This window comes from Paramisgurnus dabryanus, chromosome 18 (assembly GCF_030506205.2).
Source record: "Paramisgurnus dabryanus chromosome 18, PD_genome_1.1, whole genome shotgun sequence".
Classification (NCBI taxonomy): Eukaryota; Metazoa; Chordata; class Actinopteri; order Cypriniformes; family Cobitidae; genus Paramisgurnus; species Paramisgurnus dabryanus.
Window position 1 is genome coordinate 16,936,032 of NC_133354.1, and position 18,995 is coordinate 16,955,026.

The 18,995-nt window shown below is 38.9% G+C and overlaps 2 protein-coding genes across 4 annotated transcripts; one reads left to right on the plus strand and one right to left on the minus strand.

Annotated features, from left to right (window-relative positions):
• Positions 1-27: 27 nt before the first annotated feature.
• On the minus strand, positions 28-9,004 carry st14b (ST14 transmembrane serine protease matriptase b). Of its 3 annotated transcripts, none has more exons than XM_065286982.2 (19): positions 8,684-9,004; positions 7,407-7,578; positions 7,192-7,319; positions 6,979-7,049; positions 6,331-6,515; positions 6,145-6,180; positions 5,820-6,054; positions 5,578-5,720; positions 5,077-5,174; positions 4,863-4,969; positions 4,646-4,779; positions 4,248-4,352; positions 4,026-4,133; positions 3,824-3,940; positions 3,551-3,673; positions 2,983-3,166; positions 2,624-2,895; positions 1,608-1,744; positions 28-1,527 (listed from the first exon to the last, which is right to left on the minus strand). In XM_065286982.2, exons 1-19 carry the CDS (start codon positions 8,732-8,734, stop codon positions 1,366-1,368), a joined length of 2,568 nt encoding a protein of 855 aa, XP_065143054.1. In that variant the 5' UTR covers positions 8,735-9,004; the 3' UTR covers positions 28-1,365. The 3 variants fall into 3 exon arrangements, with proteins under 3 accessions (XP_065143054.1, XP_065143053.1, XP_065143055.1); XM_065286981.2 differs by having other exon boundaries at positions 8,678-9,004; XM_065286983.2 differs by lacking the exon at positions 7,407-7,578 and having other exon boundaries at positions 8,684-9,003.
• Positions 8,894-18,651, plus strand: LOC135776339 (odorant receptor 131-2-like). Its single transcript, XM_065286984.2, has 3 exons — positions 8,894-9,026; positions 17,494-17,568; positions 17,677-18,651. The coding sequence occupies exon 3, from the start codon at positions 17,680-17,682 to the stop codon at positions 18,649-18,651; it is 972 nt and encodes a 323-aa protein (XP_065143056.1). The 5' UTR covers positions 8,894-9,026; positions 17,494-17,568; positions 17,677-17,679.
• Positions 18,652-18,995: the final 344 nt, after the last annotated feature.

Genomic DNA, 18,995 nt, shown 5'->3' on the forward strand with positions numbered 1-18,995 from the left:
AAATTCAAGACAACAAGCAAATACAAATAAGTTTTAAATCTTTTAATGTTAAGAATTCAAGGCACATTATGGGAATGCCAATCTTCAAACTAGGGCATTAACAAAAATAAAACTTTAATACACGTAACATAAAAACTCAAAATGTGAACAGGAATGCAAAAATAAAGCGATTACAAAATACTAAAAATAACATTTGCTTGTCAAAAATTTACATCTGTATAATATACACTAATACACTTTCTGTATCTGACATATAAGTCTTAAGAAAAATGACATACAAGCATGGTATTAACTATGAACAGTATATGAATATTTGATAATTCTATCCTAGTATATGTAAAGTGTATAAGTATATTTCCAATAAAATATACTTGTGCGTAGATTTTATACACATAAAATCTTTTTAAAGTTGAAGATATGCAGGATACCACTGCAATGTACTAAAAGAAAAATGGTTACACAATCTATTAAAACATTAAAGTAACCAACAATTGCACTACAAAAATCCCTGAGATGCACTCAAGTATTAATGATTTAAAAGTGTAACGTGGCGTTTGACAGAAAATACCCTTTTTCCACAGCATGCGCACCACTGCTTAAGCTCAAAATCCACATAGTGCACATATGCAAAACATTGCAAGAGCATTAACACATACAAAACAAAAAACAACTGTGAGAGCTTTTCTTTCTCACAATCTTTATGAAATATTAAAGTTATTCAAAACTGATATGTAGATATTTGGCTTGATTTTAGAAATCCCTAATGCTGGGCTGGCTACTACAGTACTCTTTGGGAAAGTTTCCCGGATAGGGTTTATCCTTGTCCCGGACTAAAATGCATGTTTGAGCTGCCTTAATTTAAAAACATCATGCACTGACATATTATCTTAAAATTGGTGTGTAAATTTTAGCGGCGTCTATTGGTGAGATTGTGAATTGCAACCAACAGCTCCCCCCTCAATTTCGTGCTCTGTAGAAAAGTTTGTCCATTTAGGGTTACTGTAGAAACATGACGACGACTTTCATGTATGGGGGTCATGGTGTATATAGATAAAAACAGCTCATTCTAAGGTAATAAAAACAATACAGTTCATTTTGTAAGGCCTTTATACACCACAGATAATATCTTGTATATACACTATAATACAAATAGTTATGTCAAGAGATCCTACAAAAAATTACACGATGCACCTTTAACATATATCAATGTCATTGTTTTGTCTCAAGATGCACACCAGTATTGTTTTTTGTAAGGGGTAGTCCTAGATAAATCTAAACCCTGTCCGGGAAACCCTGTCCTTTTTTTTCAATACATGTGCTTTAACTCACTGTTTATATTGTCTTTTTAATCTCAACGCTTTGACTCTACACCCCTGTCATCTGTCTGATCCAACTGCGATATTCAGTGACTCTTGTGTAAACGCCAGGCCTGTTCCTGCGACCACAGCCGTCTCCCCAACTCACCACTCCAGCGAGAAACATTCGGCCATTGCCTTCAGTGGAAGACATCGGACCACCTGAATCACCCTGATAGAGGAATAAAATGTGTTAGAGAGAGATTTAAATATATAATTAAATTTTGAAAAGCAGAGAATCTTCCATTTTACCTGGCAGGCATCGATCCCCCCGGTCAGCACACCCGCACAGATCATCCGCGGCGTTATCCCATCATCCAGCAGTCTATTACACACAGTGGCATTAATAATGCGCACCTCAGCCTTCTGCAACACTTCTGCAACGGATTCTGCAACATAAAGAAGATGATTATTCAGTTTAATAACAATTTAGGGTCTTCTTTCCAGCATAACATGTACCCAATCACATTTACAGTACTACAAACTTGAGCATGTCTGTAATTCTTCTTTCATTATCTGGTGTGCACAATAGATCGTCAACTCTAGTACACTTGTCAAAAGTTTGGATACAGGGGCAGTTTCCCAGACAGGGTTTAGATTAAGCCAGGACTATGCCTTAGTTACATTAGGAAATTTAAGTAGTTTTTACAAATATACCTTACCATAGCAATACCGGTGGTAATTATATAAAAATGCATCATTTAGTATGTGTCAAATAGTGATACATTTGTGTTGAAGGATTGGACTCCTCCGAAGTGGACGATATCTGCAGCAGGCATAGTGATATTACGCACTGCCCGAAAATAGTCCCCTTGGTTACTTTCAATAGCAGGGGACTATTTTCAGGCAGTGCGTAATATCACTACGCCTGCGGCAGCCATGTTACATCAGCAAAGTCTTTGATTATTACGCCAGTTTGTGAGTATAGTTCCTAGCCATATCTGCCTAAAAATCGCAACGTTTAATTTTCCGTCTGTCTTAGTACACTACAGAAGAGTCAAGTTTAAAATAGGAAAAATACCAAAACTCTTTAGGTATTTTTAGCGTGATGCTAATGGTCTAATCAGATTCAATGGATTGTGCTAAGCTATGCTAAATGTGCTAGCACCAGACCCCAAGCTGAATGGATTCCAAAATGGTAAAAAACAAATGTTTAACTCTAGGGGAGCTGGAAAATGAGCATATTTTCAAAAAAAAGTGCAATGTCCCTTTAAGCATAAATAATAAGCATTGGTTAATTTGGCATGTCTATATGTCATGTCTCTTACCAATTTCCTCTCTCAGTTTGCCCCAACCAGTAATCCATACAGATTTGCCTACTGGGAAGTCGTGTGTGGGTTCAGGTAAGCAGATAGGCCAGATGTTTTGGTTCAGAATGACAGGGCTATCCAGCTCCATTAGAGCAATGTCATTATCATACGATACGTGATCATAACGTGGGTGAGGGATGATGCGCTTCACACCTTTAAGCGTCGCAGTACTGGTCTCACTCTGACTGTGGAGGCCTAGATACACTTCCCATTGGTCAGGCTGTGAGTATCTAGCATGGTAACAAACAATCGCTCAAGATCAGTCAAAGAGGGATGAAGAAACAGCATGTGACGTTTTAAATGCGATGGGAATTTACCTGTATTTTTCACTGTCCTGCACGCAGTGAGCAGCAGTAACAATCCAGCTGTTACTGATAACAGATGCACCACATACATGACCTTGTGTCTTCATATGCAGGCTGACCTGCCAGGGCCACTCCCCTTCATCCGAGTCCTTTCCACCCACAATACGAGAGGACTTATAAGGCTTTGTCCCACATTCTGCAACAAACCAGCACGTTGAACATTAAACTCACACTTTTTTGTTAATAAGGGCTCTACAAGCTTAACCAAAGGAGGCAAGTATTTGAATAACACTTAGAAATTGACAATCTTTTACATGTTTTACATAAAAGCAGGTTTAGAAACACTCTGCAACCATCCAAATTTACTTTAGTGACAGCAGCAGTTACAGCTATATATGATGTAGTGAGCGACACCATGACCTGCTCATAATAAACAGCACATCAGCATAACATGCAAATGTTGTTTCATGGCCAGCTTAAAATATTTATGGCTAAAATTTCTCTATGCATCCATCATTGGATATCGTGGGAATATGGTGCGATAGTAAAGACTGACAGGGGAAAGTAATTCTGGACTTACTACACCCGTCCTCATCTGAACCATCTTCACAGTCTATCTCTCCATCACACATAGGGTTCAGCTTGCTTATGCACTGGTGGTTTTGGCACTTGTAAGAGACTTCAGAGCAGCGAACAACAATGGCTGGATATAAAAGAGAGGCAAAAATTTCTGATAAAAATCTACAATACGTACATTTAATAGACATACAATATATAGGCTAAATAATCATGTATTTGCAATATAAAAAGCATTCATTTAGTAATGAATTTGTTGTTAACAAAAATATCTCACATTTTGCACACCGAGACTCATCTGAGCCATCACCACAGTCATTGTAGCCATTGCACTGCTTTGATGCAGAGATGCAGCGTCCGTTTTTACAGCTAAACTCTTTAGCTTTGCACTTCTCTGCAGATGAAATGAAATCAACATCTTATGATCATATCCTACTCCATCTCATAACTTGCGTTTGATAGTCAGTTACAGTACTTACTGCAGTTCTCTTCATCCGTGTTATCTCCACAATCGTTCACACCATCACACTGCCAGAAACGAGACTTGCAGAAGCCGTTCCTGCACTTGATTTGAGTCTCATTACATACTGCATACATAAGTAAAGAAAGTAATGCATACATGGCATTTAAAGTGTTTTTTTGTGTGTGGAAACTACATACGTATATGTTAAATGTGTTAAAGTAATATGGTATAAACCTACTGCAGCCCCTCTCATCGCTCATATCTCCACAGTCATTATAGCCATCGCATTGGAGGTGAATGGATACACACAGATCATTGTCACACTGGTATTTGCCAGGACAGGCTGTGGAAAGGTGAATAATGTGACTTTGTGAGCGATAACAACGAGATGGACCAGTTATACATTTTGTGTTATTAGGAGAAACAGTGTCATTCTACTAGGAATGCACGGTATTAAGGCAAAATTCGTTTATATGATAATGGGGGAAATGAGCTTTACTCTCTTGTGTCACCAGTCTGCATCAACCTAAAACTTTGACTACACATAACTTTTTGAAGTTTTAAATCATTGCGTTATTGCAAATAATTGCAATGTTTCCATAATTTTAATGTCTTGCTTTCCTAAATTCTACTTACGATTAGTGGGTTCAAAAGCCTCAAATTCTGCAAAAAAGCCCTCGCTCACATAAGACATATCCGAATGAAATTTGACCGTGGCACGGTTTGATTTCAAAGAGTACACAGTTTTGGGCGGTTTCTCTCCACATAACCTAAAACAGTAAATAGAAGATGACGGTTTAGTTTATTGCACTGTATTAAAATAGGAAAATATTTAAATGAGAAAACTTCTGACCTGTAGTTTAACTCCAGGTAATCTGTGGGGCAGAAGATGGTGTTGTCTTCAGGGGTATGTATAGAGAACTTGTTGAACTTTATCTTGATATGCTTTCCTGGTGGAACCTGAAGGTTTTGCACATCAACACATAGCGGTGTATGAATAATGTATGGACCAGACATATAACATTGATAATGTATGACAAATGACATTTAGAAATTATTATTTTTACCTCAATGTTCCAGACACACTCAATCTGAGGTGGGTAGTGGGAAGGATAACCAGGTGATTTGAATGTACCACTTAGCCCAGATAGTGAACCACCACACTCTAAAGAATAAAACAAAACAGGCCTTGTATCATTTTTTTAGACCATTTTTTGCCATATGACCAAAAAAAGTCAAACTTGGACCTAAAATAAAAGAATGATAGTCACACTGATGTCAAACCATCTGTAATGCATCTATACATAGGAAACGCTTTTCCCCAAATTTCAATTGGTATGCTTAACATTTCTTGGATTAAACCATCGAAATAAATATATTAATCAAATATATCAAAATTTGTCTGTGCATTTATCAAGAGCTTTCTTGAGAGACACAGACAGATCTTTTAAATTAAACTATTTTCATAATGCAAAATACAGTTTTGGCAGGTAAGCAACATTTATCACCAATATTAAGCTCATGTTCATGTTAGACCTCGAAGTAAAACATCTTTTTGTAAACTCTACCTTGATCATTTACTGGGACCTGGGAGTAAAATGCTCTGAAACCTCTGTAGTTTTTCTCTTCATTTGTAACCAGTGTGACCAGCATGACATTCCCAGAAGACAAGAATTGTAATAGCTCGTTGGGTAAACGATATCCACATTTCCTGCAACAAACACATTGGTTAGATATACCATGCTATCACACAGAAAATTAAAACATACATGTATATGTGCACATACACACAATTCACAATGACACTCACTCTGTTATGACCTGCTTCTCTGTCAGGGCCAGTGAGTCATACACTTTAATGAAGTCATTATGACAGTCTTTCTCCATGTCTAGGACATCAAACTCCAGTCTGATCCTGTGCCCTGGGTCGCCCCGAATCTGCCACTCCGTAAAAAGATTTGAGGGGTAAAAGGAATCGGGAAAACCTGGAGACCAGATACTGCCAGTGTGGTTATAATGGGCATGATGAGACCTCTTGGTGGAACCTGAAAGAAAAGGTCATAATATATATTTAAAACTGTTCTGTTCATTATGTTTAATAAATATATGTATAATATCTCAGTAATTCTACTTACTTTTAAGGTTTCTGCTAGTTAGCCGAGCATCCACAGCTATAACACAGACATTGAAATAAAGCATTAACAAACACAACAACGTTTACTCTATTGATCATCATCATACATGCTTTTAAGTTTTGGTATGATTACAAGAGCTCTACAGTATGAAACTATGCAGTTAACATGAAACTTGTATGGATTTACCCCCAGATGTCATTCCATCTATAGTGAGGATACTGCCAGTTAAGCTACTGCCCCTGCGGCTTTGCCTTGCATTTTCTGCCCCTGACATTAACGTATCCAAAGCCTCTTCCACTTCAGACACTCTGTATTCCGGCATATTAAATTCAGACACGTAATATGCAATGATGCCGTTACTGTTGCTCTCACTGATGGAAAGGAAAATGTAATTAAAACGACATCAAAACCACACCTGAGTTTACTTCAATATTTTAAATGTCACGATATGATCTATCACGACAAACTATATATCGTTGGAAAGGTCTAAGAATGTAGTATATATAATATATATAAAGCTGTTAGCAGTAATAATAATGCAATGACTGTAATTTATAAATTTGTGACAAGAGTATACAGCAAATCTCACCGAAAACCAACACAAACCTAATTTTTGTGACAATTTAATGTATAAAATTATAATATATTGCATTAAAATTAAACTTCTATACCATTTTTTATTTAATTTTTTCACATTTAGAACCTCTTGTAAAAGCTTTAAAATGTTTTCTTTAAGAGTTAACTTAATTTGAAGGTGTACATCACCTGTCCCCCCTACCCAAAAAGGGCTGTGCAAGTTTAAGGGTTAAGGAATGGTGTAATTATTAAAATTACCTGAAACCCGAAACACTGGATCCCACATGGTATTTGGAAAGTAGTCGATTTTGTTTGTATATAGTTTTGAACTAAAAGACAAAATTAATGTTAAGATGTGTTTAAATGAATTTAAAGGTCAGATAATGACAGGTGTTCATTACAGAAAAGCATACAAAGCAAATATTTTGGGAACAATAACAGAAAGCATGCATTATTAGTTTAACACCTCACCTGCTTTGACACCTTTGCAGCTAATTCTTGATATTCAGTGCTGTTATTGTTTTCATAAGCATCTGAGAAAGTCTGGCTGGAGATGGTCAGAGAGCCACTAAACATCTTAGTCACCCTCCGTGGTCTGACTGTAAAAAATGACATGTTGGATTTATCACAACGCAGAACAGCTAGTATTAACACAGTGTGTATTTTTACAAGTTAAAGGAACTCACAATGGAAATGCCACACCAGCAGTCCGGTTACTAATGCAATGATTGCAATTGCTAGGAGTACACCAATGGCCACATGCACTCCCCTGCATGATATTTTCTTCTTTTTCTCCTTATTTACATTATTTACATTAGAAGATGGAAGAAACGGCTCTGATTGATTTGAGGCATCAACCTGGGGATAAATAATAAATCATTTTCAATAGTTTCATGTATGCATTTGGCAGTCGCTTTTATCCAGTGCGACTTATAGATCAAGTAGAAATCGATCCAATAAACCCTTTCCTAGTTGTGAATGTAAGCTGTACTAGGAGCACATGTCAGGTACACATGTCAAGTAGGCTATTACACTCTGTAATTACCCTGAGGAAAGTTTGAACTACGCAGTATACATGACTCAAGATGTAGTTTCGAACCACCCAAAAACAGGCTATTCTTCTTAAGCAGTCTAAATGTCCTGGCGTAACGCTGTTGCAACTGTTGTTTAAACTCTGAACCAACACCTTGTTTGTCAGTGCTATCAACCCACCCTAATAAAGTATGCATGTGTGTTCATGTGTCATGTGACTAAACTGCATAAGGACAAACAGTTTTTTTTGGTTGTCACTGTATAAATTCAGATACTGACGTTCTAAACACTGAAGCGAATGTTTATATTTACACATTTAGCAGAAGCATTTATCAAAAGTGACTTACAATGCATTCAATGTAAACCTTAGCAGTATGTGCATTCTCTTGGGATCAAACCTATGGCGTTTTCGTTGCTAACTAATTGAGCCACAGGACCTTAGGATAGCCTACTCTGAGGAATATTTCCTAAATGTTTAAGCACACTTTAAGTGTGACAGATAGTTTTTAATATACAGTCAATCAGGGGAGTTGTTCCCAAAAATTAAAATAAGCAATTGCAACCCCATATTTATGCAACGCTTAGGCTAATAGAAACTTTTTGACAAATGTTATTAATATCATAGTGTAAGGTCGTACAGTAATAGGCTACGTTCAATCATACTAATTCAATCGTATGTCTAACTTATCTAAAATACCTCACAAGATACAAGAATCGTGATGTTCTTATTTTTCTCGACTACAGTCATATATAACCTAATAAATTACAACGACAGGTAATGTTTTTATTATTACGACATTTACGACTGAAACACACAGCATGAAAACAACCGACAGAAACAACTGTTACGGGACGTCCCATAAAACTTAATCGTAATAAACCAAACTGCTGATAAAAACAATAGGCTATTCAGTTTAAAACATACCAGCACCTTTTTCCCAGACTCGAGCGGGTCCATGTCAAACGATGTGTTTTTTGACATTGATGGCTGTAATCCGCAGTAGCTATGTTGACGTTGACTGTGTCACGCAAGGCCGTCAGTTGTCTTCAGCTACAGCGAAACTCACGACGCGCCACAGGTGTCTTGCGCGAGTAACCGCAGATTTTAACCAAGCTATTTTTTACGAGGGCACATTTCTGTTGACTCGACTACGCATGATTTTTTTGTACTTAAAAATAAGCATATTTTATGAAAGACGGTACGCTTGTCTTCCCACGTAGTTTCGAGCTGTTTGTGAGCATGAGTCTCGAGCATCATGAATCTTCCTGTACAGGTGAGACAACAGGTGTGGCGTGAGAAATAGGCTACAGGCGAATAACAGTATTTTGTGCATGTTTTTAGCATGATAAATAACTATTCTACATAAACTACTTTTTCTATTTTCTGACTAGGAGGATATAAAGTTTGTTTGTTACCAGTTCACCAAAACATTTACAACCGTGTCTGATCAAATAAAATAATTAATATTAGGTAAATTAGGTAAAGTTTAAAGAGTTTAACTGCTATGTGACAATGATGTGATGATGATGATGGACAGACTAAATTTAAGTAAACATTTCTTTGAAGGAAGACACAAGAGTGTAAAGATGTCTCTTAAGAGCTACATCAAAACCTTTTCATTATAACACATTAATTATTTAGATGGTTGTGTCCTCCTGTGCACCTACCACCTGTCATCATGTAGAGGGTAAACAAGGATTCCCTTTAGAAATGATGTGCTCCCTATGGTCCAATTTATTCATAATGAGTGACAAGTAAATAGTATTTGCAATTTACACTGCTTTATTATTATTATTATTGCTTTATTATTATTATTAATTTCATGATATCTATACCCAATAAAATATTCTAGAGGTTGACATAACTACAAAGATTACAAATTACAAACAAGAAAAAGGAAACACTAAGACGTCAGCTTATTCTAATGCTTGTTATCTTGAGGGCCTTTTGTATCTTTGTTGAGGCCCACTGTTGAGAAACACTTTGTTATCAATTTGAAGCATTTATTATACCATTTTATCACACCATATTTCTTTCTGATTTATTGTTTGTTGAAAAAACTTAATAACTAGCCACAGATGATACAAACATTTTGTATATAATTTGGTGAGCGAAGCACAAACTGGGGTTAATTGTAACGCAGCTACTTTACATATTTATACAAGGCCAAGCAATCTGTGCTTTTAGTCTTTTTTCTTACTGTCAGAAGATGATTTCCAAAGAGTGTTTTGGAGGCATGAAAGTCAATTTTTTCATCTTATGTTTTTTCTAAATTGGGTGTGAAAGTCACCAAATCCAACCTTGTTATGTTTGAATCACTGTTTACCTAAAACATAACACCATTTTGAAACATTTCAGCAACTCCTAGTAACTGATAGCTGGGATTGAAAACATTTTACACGGCGTGGTTAGTTGTATGTGTTACAACTGCCTCCAGTATACAATGCTAATGAAATGCAAACAATGTAAATAATATTAATCAAAATTATTTCAGAGGAAATAACTGACAATTATGATTTTTTTGTCTTAAGTGCAGCCCTTTCAAAAAAATCTGTTTATATGCATTGCTACACAACACAAGGATGGTTAGATAAAAGATCATGGATGGATTCTATTATAGGCAGATATATAAACAATATCCACCTCAACAGGATTTTATTAAATTATTTGTGTTTAAACCAAAGTTTCTAGCAGGTGTTACAACAAACCATTTGTCTGTTACAATTAACCCCACCTATGGGGTAAGTTGTAACGTTTGCACTCCTGTCACTTTCGGTGTAATTGTACGATAATGGTAGGTCCCACAAACAAACTTTAAGTGTTTAATTGTAGCAGAGACGTGTGTGTTGATTGTGTAAAAACATATTAATATAACTTAAATATTTTTTGAATGATAGAGCCAAAGTCAAAAAGAGTTAGGTTGTGCCCCGCTCTCCCCTATACATGAAGAGTTTGATTCCAAAATGAGATAACTCATTCCAGTTAATATCAAACTGCAGTTGGTTTGTTTTGATTTAAGGCTTTATAACTAAAAAATACAGAGAGTTATCTCGTTTTGGAACCAAACTCTTCTTATAACATCTTTTTTGAATGCTTGTAAGGTATTTCATGATTTCAGAGCTTGCTCAGTTGACCTTTTAAAGATGAGTTTAAGATGAATAGACAGTTGAATGGACAAATGGACATTTGTGTTGGGAATACATGAATAATTTTTAACTGAATAACCTAACTGAAACTAAACAGAAGATTGAGTTCCCATCATGCTTTGCTCTTATGGCTGATTTAGCAGAGTAAAGATAATATTGAGTGTTTAAGGTGTGTTTTTGATCAATATGAAAGATAAGAAGACTTGTTAGTGTTTAATGTTAATGTTGGGATTCAGATAAGTTTTTGTTATGTTTTGGGGTAACTACACTGTGGTTAAAAGTTAAGGTAATGCTTAGATTATTTACATTCTTGCATGTGTATTGCTTTACTCGGTGTGAAATTTTGCATTGTATTGCTAGTGCAGTAAAAAGTTCTCTTTAAAATATGTTTAAACATAGAGAAATTATTTTGAACCACCCCTGTAAATGAATTGGAACAAACTAATTGCTCAATGAAAAATAACTATTTAATCATATAAAACATGTATTATTTAAGTTCATTCATTTATTCTTTGTGTGTATGATTTGTGACCACTGGTTGTTTATAGTCCACCTGTGTGTACAACTTTTTGGCATGTCTTCCGTGTAGATGAATTCAAATAGAAGCCCTGAGCACTGACCACAGAAGGTTATATCCACAGGGAAAGTTTCTGTTGTCGCAAACGCGGCACACTTGATAGGCAGGTTGATTATAAATTATTCATAAATATCGTAATGAGAAGATCAGGGAGCAATTAAAGACAAACATTCAACTGTGCCCAAGTTAGTTCCTTTCCCATGAGCAATAAAAACTCATGCTTAAGACCATATCAAAGCAAAACATTGTTTTTTCCTAACCTTACACAAGAGTTTGTCACTCTTGAGGGACAGCCAGAGTTTGTTATACGCCATTAATGAACCGCCACTGGGTAAAATTTACCAATGGCTGATTTTCAGTAAATTATACAAGTCTCCCAATCACTGACTTTTACTAAAATTTTGTTATTTACAACCCACTGTGGTTTAAAATTGTTTAGATAAGACCAGATTAAAAAGTGTGCATTTAGTGCCAGCCAGGTCAAATTTAAGTTAATGTTTTAATATTTGCATTTATTTCCGCACCTCTATGTTTTAATGTTCTATGTTATTGTTATCTAATTCAAATAATAATTAATAATTAAATAGGTAAAACTGTGTGCTGAATTTGTTGGTTGTTTAGAACTGACCCTTAAAGGGGACAGAAAATGAAAAACCATTTTTACCTTGTCTTTGTTGAATAATGGTAGTCTACCCGCATTCACGGACATACAAAAAGTGCTAGACATGTAAACATTTCAGTCTCATAGAAATTCCTCTTTTAGAAATGTCAGCCAGAAAACGGCCCAATCTGAAAAACTGATGCTTATGACATCACAGGCATCTCACTGCCCCTCCACTTTAAAATAATTGGCTACATTTTCTGAGTGGCAGCAAAGTCAGCCAATCAGTAATGAGATTGCAAGTTAAGCCAGTAGGGGGAGCCAAATAGGTGCAAAACCACTTGTTTAAAATCCCCCACCCTAATAGAGCTATCTGAGAGAGGTTTTTAGGAAGCTTCTAAGGCATTACAGACCCAAAAAAAAAATTTTTTGTCTACATGTCACATCACAGAACAAGGATAAATACTCCGTTCAATCATTCTATGTCACCTTTAAGTCCAATTTATAGTTGTGTGTAAGGTCCATACGCCGTAGCCTGATGTGCAAATTTTTAAACAGCGTGTTTTAAAGGTGCTCTAAGCGACTCCACGTGTTTTAGGCCATAAAACAGTTTTTGTTTCATACAGTAAACATTTCCTCACCATCTGCAAGCTGCCTGTCCTCTGAACACCCTGTAAAAAATGCGGTCTCTGCAGACAGCCCAGGCTTCGCAAACTGCAACAAAAACAGAGTGGTCAAACCTACCACCACGAAACATAACTAAGTGTTCCAGGCAATAATCGACAAGTAGGATTTGGGAGTGGGGGTTGGGCGCGTTCATGACTCGTTCAGAATGCACGGAAGGGGGGGGAGGGGAGGAGTTAGCTACGCTCCGTTTTGTTTGACAACACTTCAAACGTCAACAGGAAAGGACGTCACACAGATTCGCCTAGATCGCCTTTAAACTCGCTACATTTTTAACAGCGCGTCAGTTCTACGCGGACGGCAAATGCTGTGATTGGTCCATTAGCACTCCTCCTGTCAGGTTAAAAAAACTGCATCATAGGTATTTGCGTTTGCGACGGTGAGAACAAAGATGAGCCAAGTTGAGGAGTGATTTAGCTGAAACTGCAACAAAAGACGCTGTTTATTTACTCCCATCACTGCAGATCTTCTCAAAACATACACAACAATCTCTTGTTTCTTCATCGTGTGTGGGTTAAACTAGCAGTCTGCTTCTTCATTGACGGTCGCACTGTTCCTGTGGTTACATGGGTGGATACTGCCTACCAGTGGTCTGCATGTGTATTTGCACGTTGATGCGGACGACTACGCAGAAGTATGAAAACCGACGGGTATCCTACGCCGTAATGGCTACGCCGTAATGGCTACGCCGTAGGACGTTTTCACAACTATAATGAGCCCTTTAATCTGCACTATCCAACCACCGGCGCTACCATTTAGTGCAGAGTTCAGTTCATTTTCATTTGACACACCCAAAAACTGCGCCTACATAGTGGCAATTTTAGCATGCTATAATACATTATCTAAATGGTACATTATTCTAATATGGAATTAAAATGTTATTGTTACTACTCCACCCAAATATGTATTTATTTTCTTCTCATTCTCGTCATCACAATTTAGCTTATTTTCACACTTAAGGAAAGTTATTTGTCTTTCTTAGAAATAGACTTTAACATAAAAAGCAGGACATAAACATAGTCGATGACTAAAAATAATAATTTCATGTCTTTACACTCATTTTTGGCCTCCTCTCCTCACTCTGGATGAGGTGAAGGAGGATGCCTCCTACCAAGGTGGCTGGTACACCCAGGTTGGTTACCAAGAGGGCTGCCACTGCGGGTCTGCTCCCAATATGACCGCCACGTCCAGGTCGCTTCCCAAGATGGTGGCCACGTCTGAGTTGGTTACCTAGTATGGGCTGGAGGCTCCTGAGTCGCCTGTCCCAACAAGGGACGTACGTTTAAAAAAGTTTCCAGTTATAAGGCTGAATCTGTGATCCCTGAGTTTCCTGTGACAGCTAAGATAGTTGCTCCTGAGTCACGTAGGTCAGCTGAAATGGTTGCCCCAGAGCTTCCCTACACTCTCTACCATGGCCAAGATGGATATTCTTAAGCTTGCTCTAAGTGCCCTGATCCACCACCAGTGATCCCGATGGAAACAAGTGGCTTGATTTAAATTGTCTTCGCTTTGTGTCTGTTCTCCACCAGATGCCACTTCTGTCGTAGCATGGGAGGGGGGGTTGTCAACCTCAGACACAAATTCAGATCCGCTATGTCCTTCGGGTAGGGTTGTGGCAGCCATGCTCTCTTGGGCAGCGACGGTGGTTAGCTTCGACTAAGCTTGGGCGGTCAGGGGTGGACTCAACTTCCCCCACCTCGACGATTAGTATTATGGGGGTGCTAGGGCATCATAGCCCTCCCCCTTCATGACACTCTTCCCCGAGGTGTATAAGGAGTTGACACGGTCGTGGAAAACCCTGTTTTCCTCCCGGAACCGGCCACATCAGCCCTAACCCCTTGCCTCTCTCGACTGTGGAGCTGCTAAGAGTGCACTGGTATCCCAACAGTGGAGTGCCTGGTTGCGATGCAGCTGTGTACAGCCGGTGTCGCTTTCTCCTAGAGGGACCAGCTGACCCTTACCTTAAGGGCCTGCAAGCAGTTGTCCGGTCTTACGGTGGTTGCCTACCGGGCTTGTGGGGAGGCAGCTTCAGCCCTGCTTGCAATGGCGTTGCTGCATGTTCACCAGGCTAAGGCTCTGAGGGACCTGCACAAGGGAGATCACGATCCAGCATCTTCACAGACCTTTGTACGGCTACAGACTTGGCACTTAATGTGACCAAAGTCACAGCACAGGCCGTCGGACATGGAATGTCCACCTTGGTAGTCCAGAAACGCCATCTCTGGCTGTGCCTGGTGGACATGCGGGATGTCGATAAGACCCGACTCCTAAATGCTCCAATCGAAAGCGTAAGAAAAAGCGGCCCTGAGACGGGCAACCTGGAGATGGAGGGGATTGCTTTTCAGGAGATGGTGACAGAACCAATTCCCCCCTTCATAGGAGGACCAAGGAAACCTTGGTTACAGCTTTAAAGCCGGCACCCACTTAACTACAAAAAGAGCAAATTCTCCTTCCGTCTCCAGAGGAACAATGGAGCAATGACCGGGCTCATAACCCATCGTCCTCCTCTTCCTCCATCACCAGCAGGTGCGTCAAGAGGCTTGGGACCCTCACAATGGAGTCTCACCTGTTCAGCCACCTATCAGCAGAGCCAGGAAATTGTTGCATTATACAACACTTCTATCATTGTGGTCAGAATGCACACACCGGTGATCACCTCCGCTCCTCTATGCCGCGGGTACCCAGATATGGCGAATAATTATTCTCGTTCGGTACCTGGGGGCATGGAAACAGCTTTCAAGCCCATCATGTTGGCTTTTACGTAAGATCCATCTCGGCTATGCAGTTCAATTTGCCCTACGACCTCCCAAATTCTCCGGCGTTAGTTTCACTGCGGTGAGAGCTGCCGATGCACACATACTACGTGCGGAGATTGCTGTCCTACTGGCAAAGGACACGATTGAGCCGGTCCCTCCCGTCGAGATAAGGTCAGGGTTTTACAGCCCTTACTTCATAGTACCCAAGAAAAGTGGCCAGTTGTGACTGACCTGCGTTCGAGCTCTTCACAAGATGCCGTTCAAAATGCTTACGCACAAGAGCATATTACAATGCATTCATTCACATGATTGTTTTGCAGCCATAGACCTAAAGGACACGTACTTTCATGTCTCAATTTTCCTTCGACACATCCTCTTTCTCCACTTTGCTCTCGAGGGGCGGGCATATTAGTATAAAGTCTTACTATTCTGGCTTTCTTTCTCTCTCTGTGTCTTTATGAAAGTAGCAGAGGGGGCTTTAAAACCCCTGAGAGGAAGTGGTGTGCGCATTTTTGTGTATCTAGACTCATAATAGCTCATAATAGCCCAGTCATGTCAGACGCTTTGCGAAGACAAATTTAATTCTCAAACACCTGCTTGTTAGGGTTTTTGAGTCAACTTGGAGAAGAGCAAACTCTGCCACATGCAGAGGATCTCTTTTCTCTGTATGGAACTGGACTCGTCGAACTAACCGCACGTCTAACAGAAGCGCATGTACAGTCGATCCTGACTTGCCTGAATACATTCAAAAGCAAGAGCGCAGTCCTGCTGAAACAATTTTGAAGGCTCCTGGGGCACATGGCTGCAGCAGCAACCATGACACAGCTCAGGCTGCTCCATATAAGACCGCCTCAGCTGGCTTCATGACCGAGTCCAGAGGAGAGCGGGGCACACCGACATGCCATCTAACCTTTGCTCCGTAGTCGGACCGATTGTGTTGACTTTCACTAGATCCTATAGTGTTCGTGAGGAGCCGGTATCCTCTTGGGTTCTCTCCTCAAGCCAGTGAGAACACAGAGGGTCGGCTTTTCTGCCGGCTTGCAGCTTTGTTTTGGTGCTGCATGATTGCACCATTATGGAAAACCGTTAGTGTCAAAATGTCACAAAAAAGGTTTTGATACTCCTCCACCACCTCAGCGGCCGATGTTGTGGAGCTTCGCATGTCAGCCTCTCACTAGATGTATTCCCTGAAAACCTGTGTTAGGCTAGGCATCTGAATTGCATTTCCATGGGAGTCCTTATGTTTGTATAGTCTGTGGGGTTAATACTACTAGCCCACATTTTCCCTTAGCAGAGACCACTCTGCGTCTCTGTCAAACCATTCTCTATATAGGGACTCTTTGGTTGTTCCATATTATATATGCCATTCATTGTAACCTTTTTAGTGGGTTTTTTCTGCAGCGTTCCTAGTTCCGCCCAGGCTAGTTCACTTCCCAGTTTGCCTGGTTCACTACTGTGGGTTAAGGAACTTGCTGTGTCCGGCCTTCCGCAGTAAGCCCGGCACTGATGCTCGGCTTTCTCGGCAAATAATAGCTGATTTGGTATTGCACCCGAAGCTCATTTTATACCTGCGCAGCAGATGAAAATATCTGCATGCCAAGTTCATTGTCATTTTAGTAGCTTCTCGAAGTAGACTGGTCCCGCGAAGCGCGTTCCCAAATTATAGGTTACGTCATGACATCTCCATTCCCTTCGTTCAGGGAATGAGCGTTACATCTGTAACCGAGACGTTCACCCACCTTTCTCTTTCTTTGTCTCTCTGTCATACATTAAGGCCCTGTCCCAAATTACCCTCTTGATTTACAGTTATGTGGCTTTCACGTGTCTGTGAAGTTTACCATTTGTAGTTTTGAGTTTGTAGGGGGTGCTCATGAGCGCAACCTATGTGCCTCCCCTTCTTCTGCCCTCATGCAATGGTTACCACATTCTAGCTGGCACTGTAAATGCTATATAAGTTCATGAGCATTTCTTTACAGGATCTGTAGCTGGTGTGGATAGAAGATTGATGTCTGACACATTCACCATAGGAAGAAGACACATTTGTGTCTGAGGTCTGTTGTTAGTCTTAAAGCTTTTAAAAAATTAATTCAAATCTAAAAATCAACTTTGTGAGTGTTATGAGTTTTCCTATGTAGTTTAATTGTGTTTTTCTCTTTCAGCTTATGGCGGTAGCCAATGGCACAATCACAGAGGTGTCTTTTCTGTACCAGCAACTCTTTAAGATAGACTTTGATGCTGGCACTCAAACAAAAATTTCATTGGCTGTGCTTATACCCCTGTTCTTCATCTTTGTAAACTGTGTCATGCTCTTTGCTTTAGGAAGCAAGCCTGTATTTTATGAAACTCCACGCTACATTCTGTTTGGTCACATGCTTATAAATGATTCTGCACTTTTGTCATTTACAACCATTATTTATATTTTGGGTTGTATCCCAATGCAAATCACCAAAGCCTTGTGTGCTCTTTTTGTCTTTATCTCTCACTGCACTTTCCGTAACTCTCCTTTGACACTCGCAGTGATGTCTCTGGAGCGATATGTGGCTATCTGCTTCCCTTTAAGACACTGCAACATTGCCACACCAAGAAAGACCACCATCATTTTGGGATTAATATGGATCCTTAGCTCTCTAAATATTGCTATAGATATAATTTTAGTATTAATTGTCAACCCCAGTAGCTTATCAGATAATTCATTTTGCACGTACGAGAAACTGTTTGTAGCAAAATGGCAGATGGATAAAGCTCAAGGGTTTGATATTCTTTATTTTGTGTCTGTTGCAGTAATTATTATTTTTACTTACATTCGGATTATGATTACAGCCAGGTCTGTTACATCTGATAAAGATTCAGCAAAAAAAGCCCTCAGGACAGTGCTATTGCACCTGATTCAACTTTGCCTGTGTCTCACCTCTTTTCTATATGCTACAATTGTGAAAGCATTGTACATGATGTCAGGTAACAATACTTCTTTCTTTATAAACCTCAGATATCTGAATTATATTACTGTTCTTATTCTGCCACGCTGCTTGAGCCCTTTGATATACGGTCTGAGAGACATGACCTTGCTGCCTTTATTCAAATTTTACTTCTGTTATTGTTCCGGTAGAGCAAGACCCCGTGTTACTGTTCATTAACTGATCTGGAGAGGTGGTATAATATCAAAAATAATCGGTCTAAATGTGTAAGAATTATATTGAATGTTGAATTCTATTGACACTAAAAAAGTCTGAAAATGTGTTTAATAGTAATACTTATTTTTAAAACTCTGTATTTGTTAAAACCAATGCTTCTCAAGATACTACTATAAACATTAGCATAAATATTTGTTCACTGCATTGGAAAAGTAATGAAGCAAGTAGTAATGAACAGATTTTCAGTTCAAAAGTGTCTTTGGGGTTCAACAATTTATGTGAATATATATATATATATATATATATATATATATATATATATATATATATATATATATTTAGTTGTG

Coding starts and splice junctions, on each gene's coding strand:
- st14b (XM_065286981.2), bottom strand. CDS start 8,734: ATGTCAAAAAACACATCGTTTGACATGGACCCGCTCGAGTCTGGGAAA. Junction 7,579..8,677: donor AGTCTGGGAAAAAGGTGCTG/GTATGTTTTAAA, acceptor ATTTATCCCCAG/GTTGATGCCTCAAATCAATC. Junction 1,745..2,623: donor CAAACTGAGAGAGGAAATTG/GTAAGAGACATG, acceptor TTTATGTTGCAG/AATCCGTTGCAGAAGTGTTG.
- LOC135776339 (XM_065286984.2), top strand. CDS start 17,680: ATGGCGGTAGCCAATGGCACAATCACAGAGGTGTCTTTTCTGTACCAG.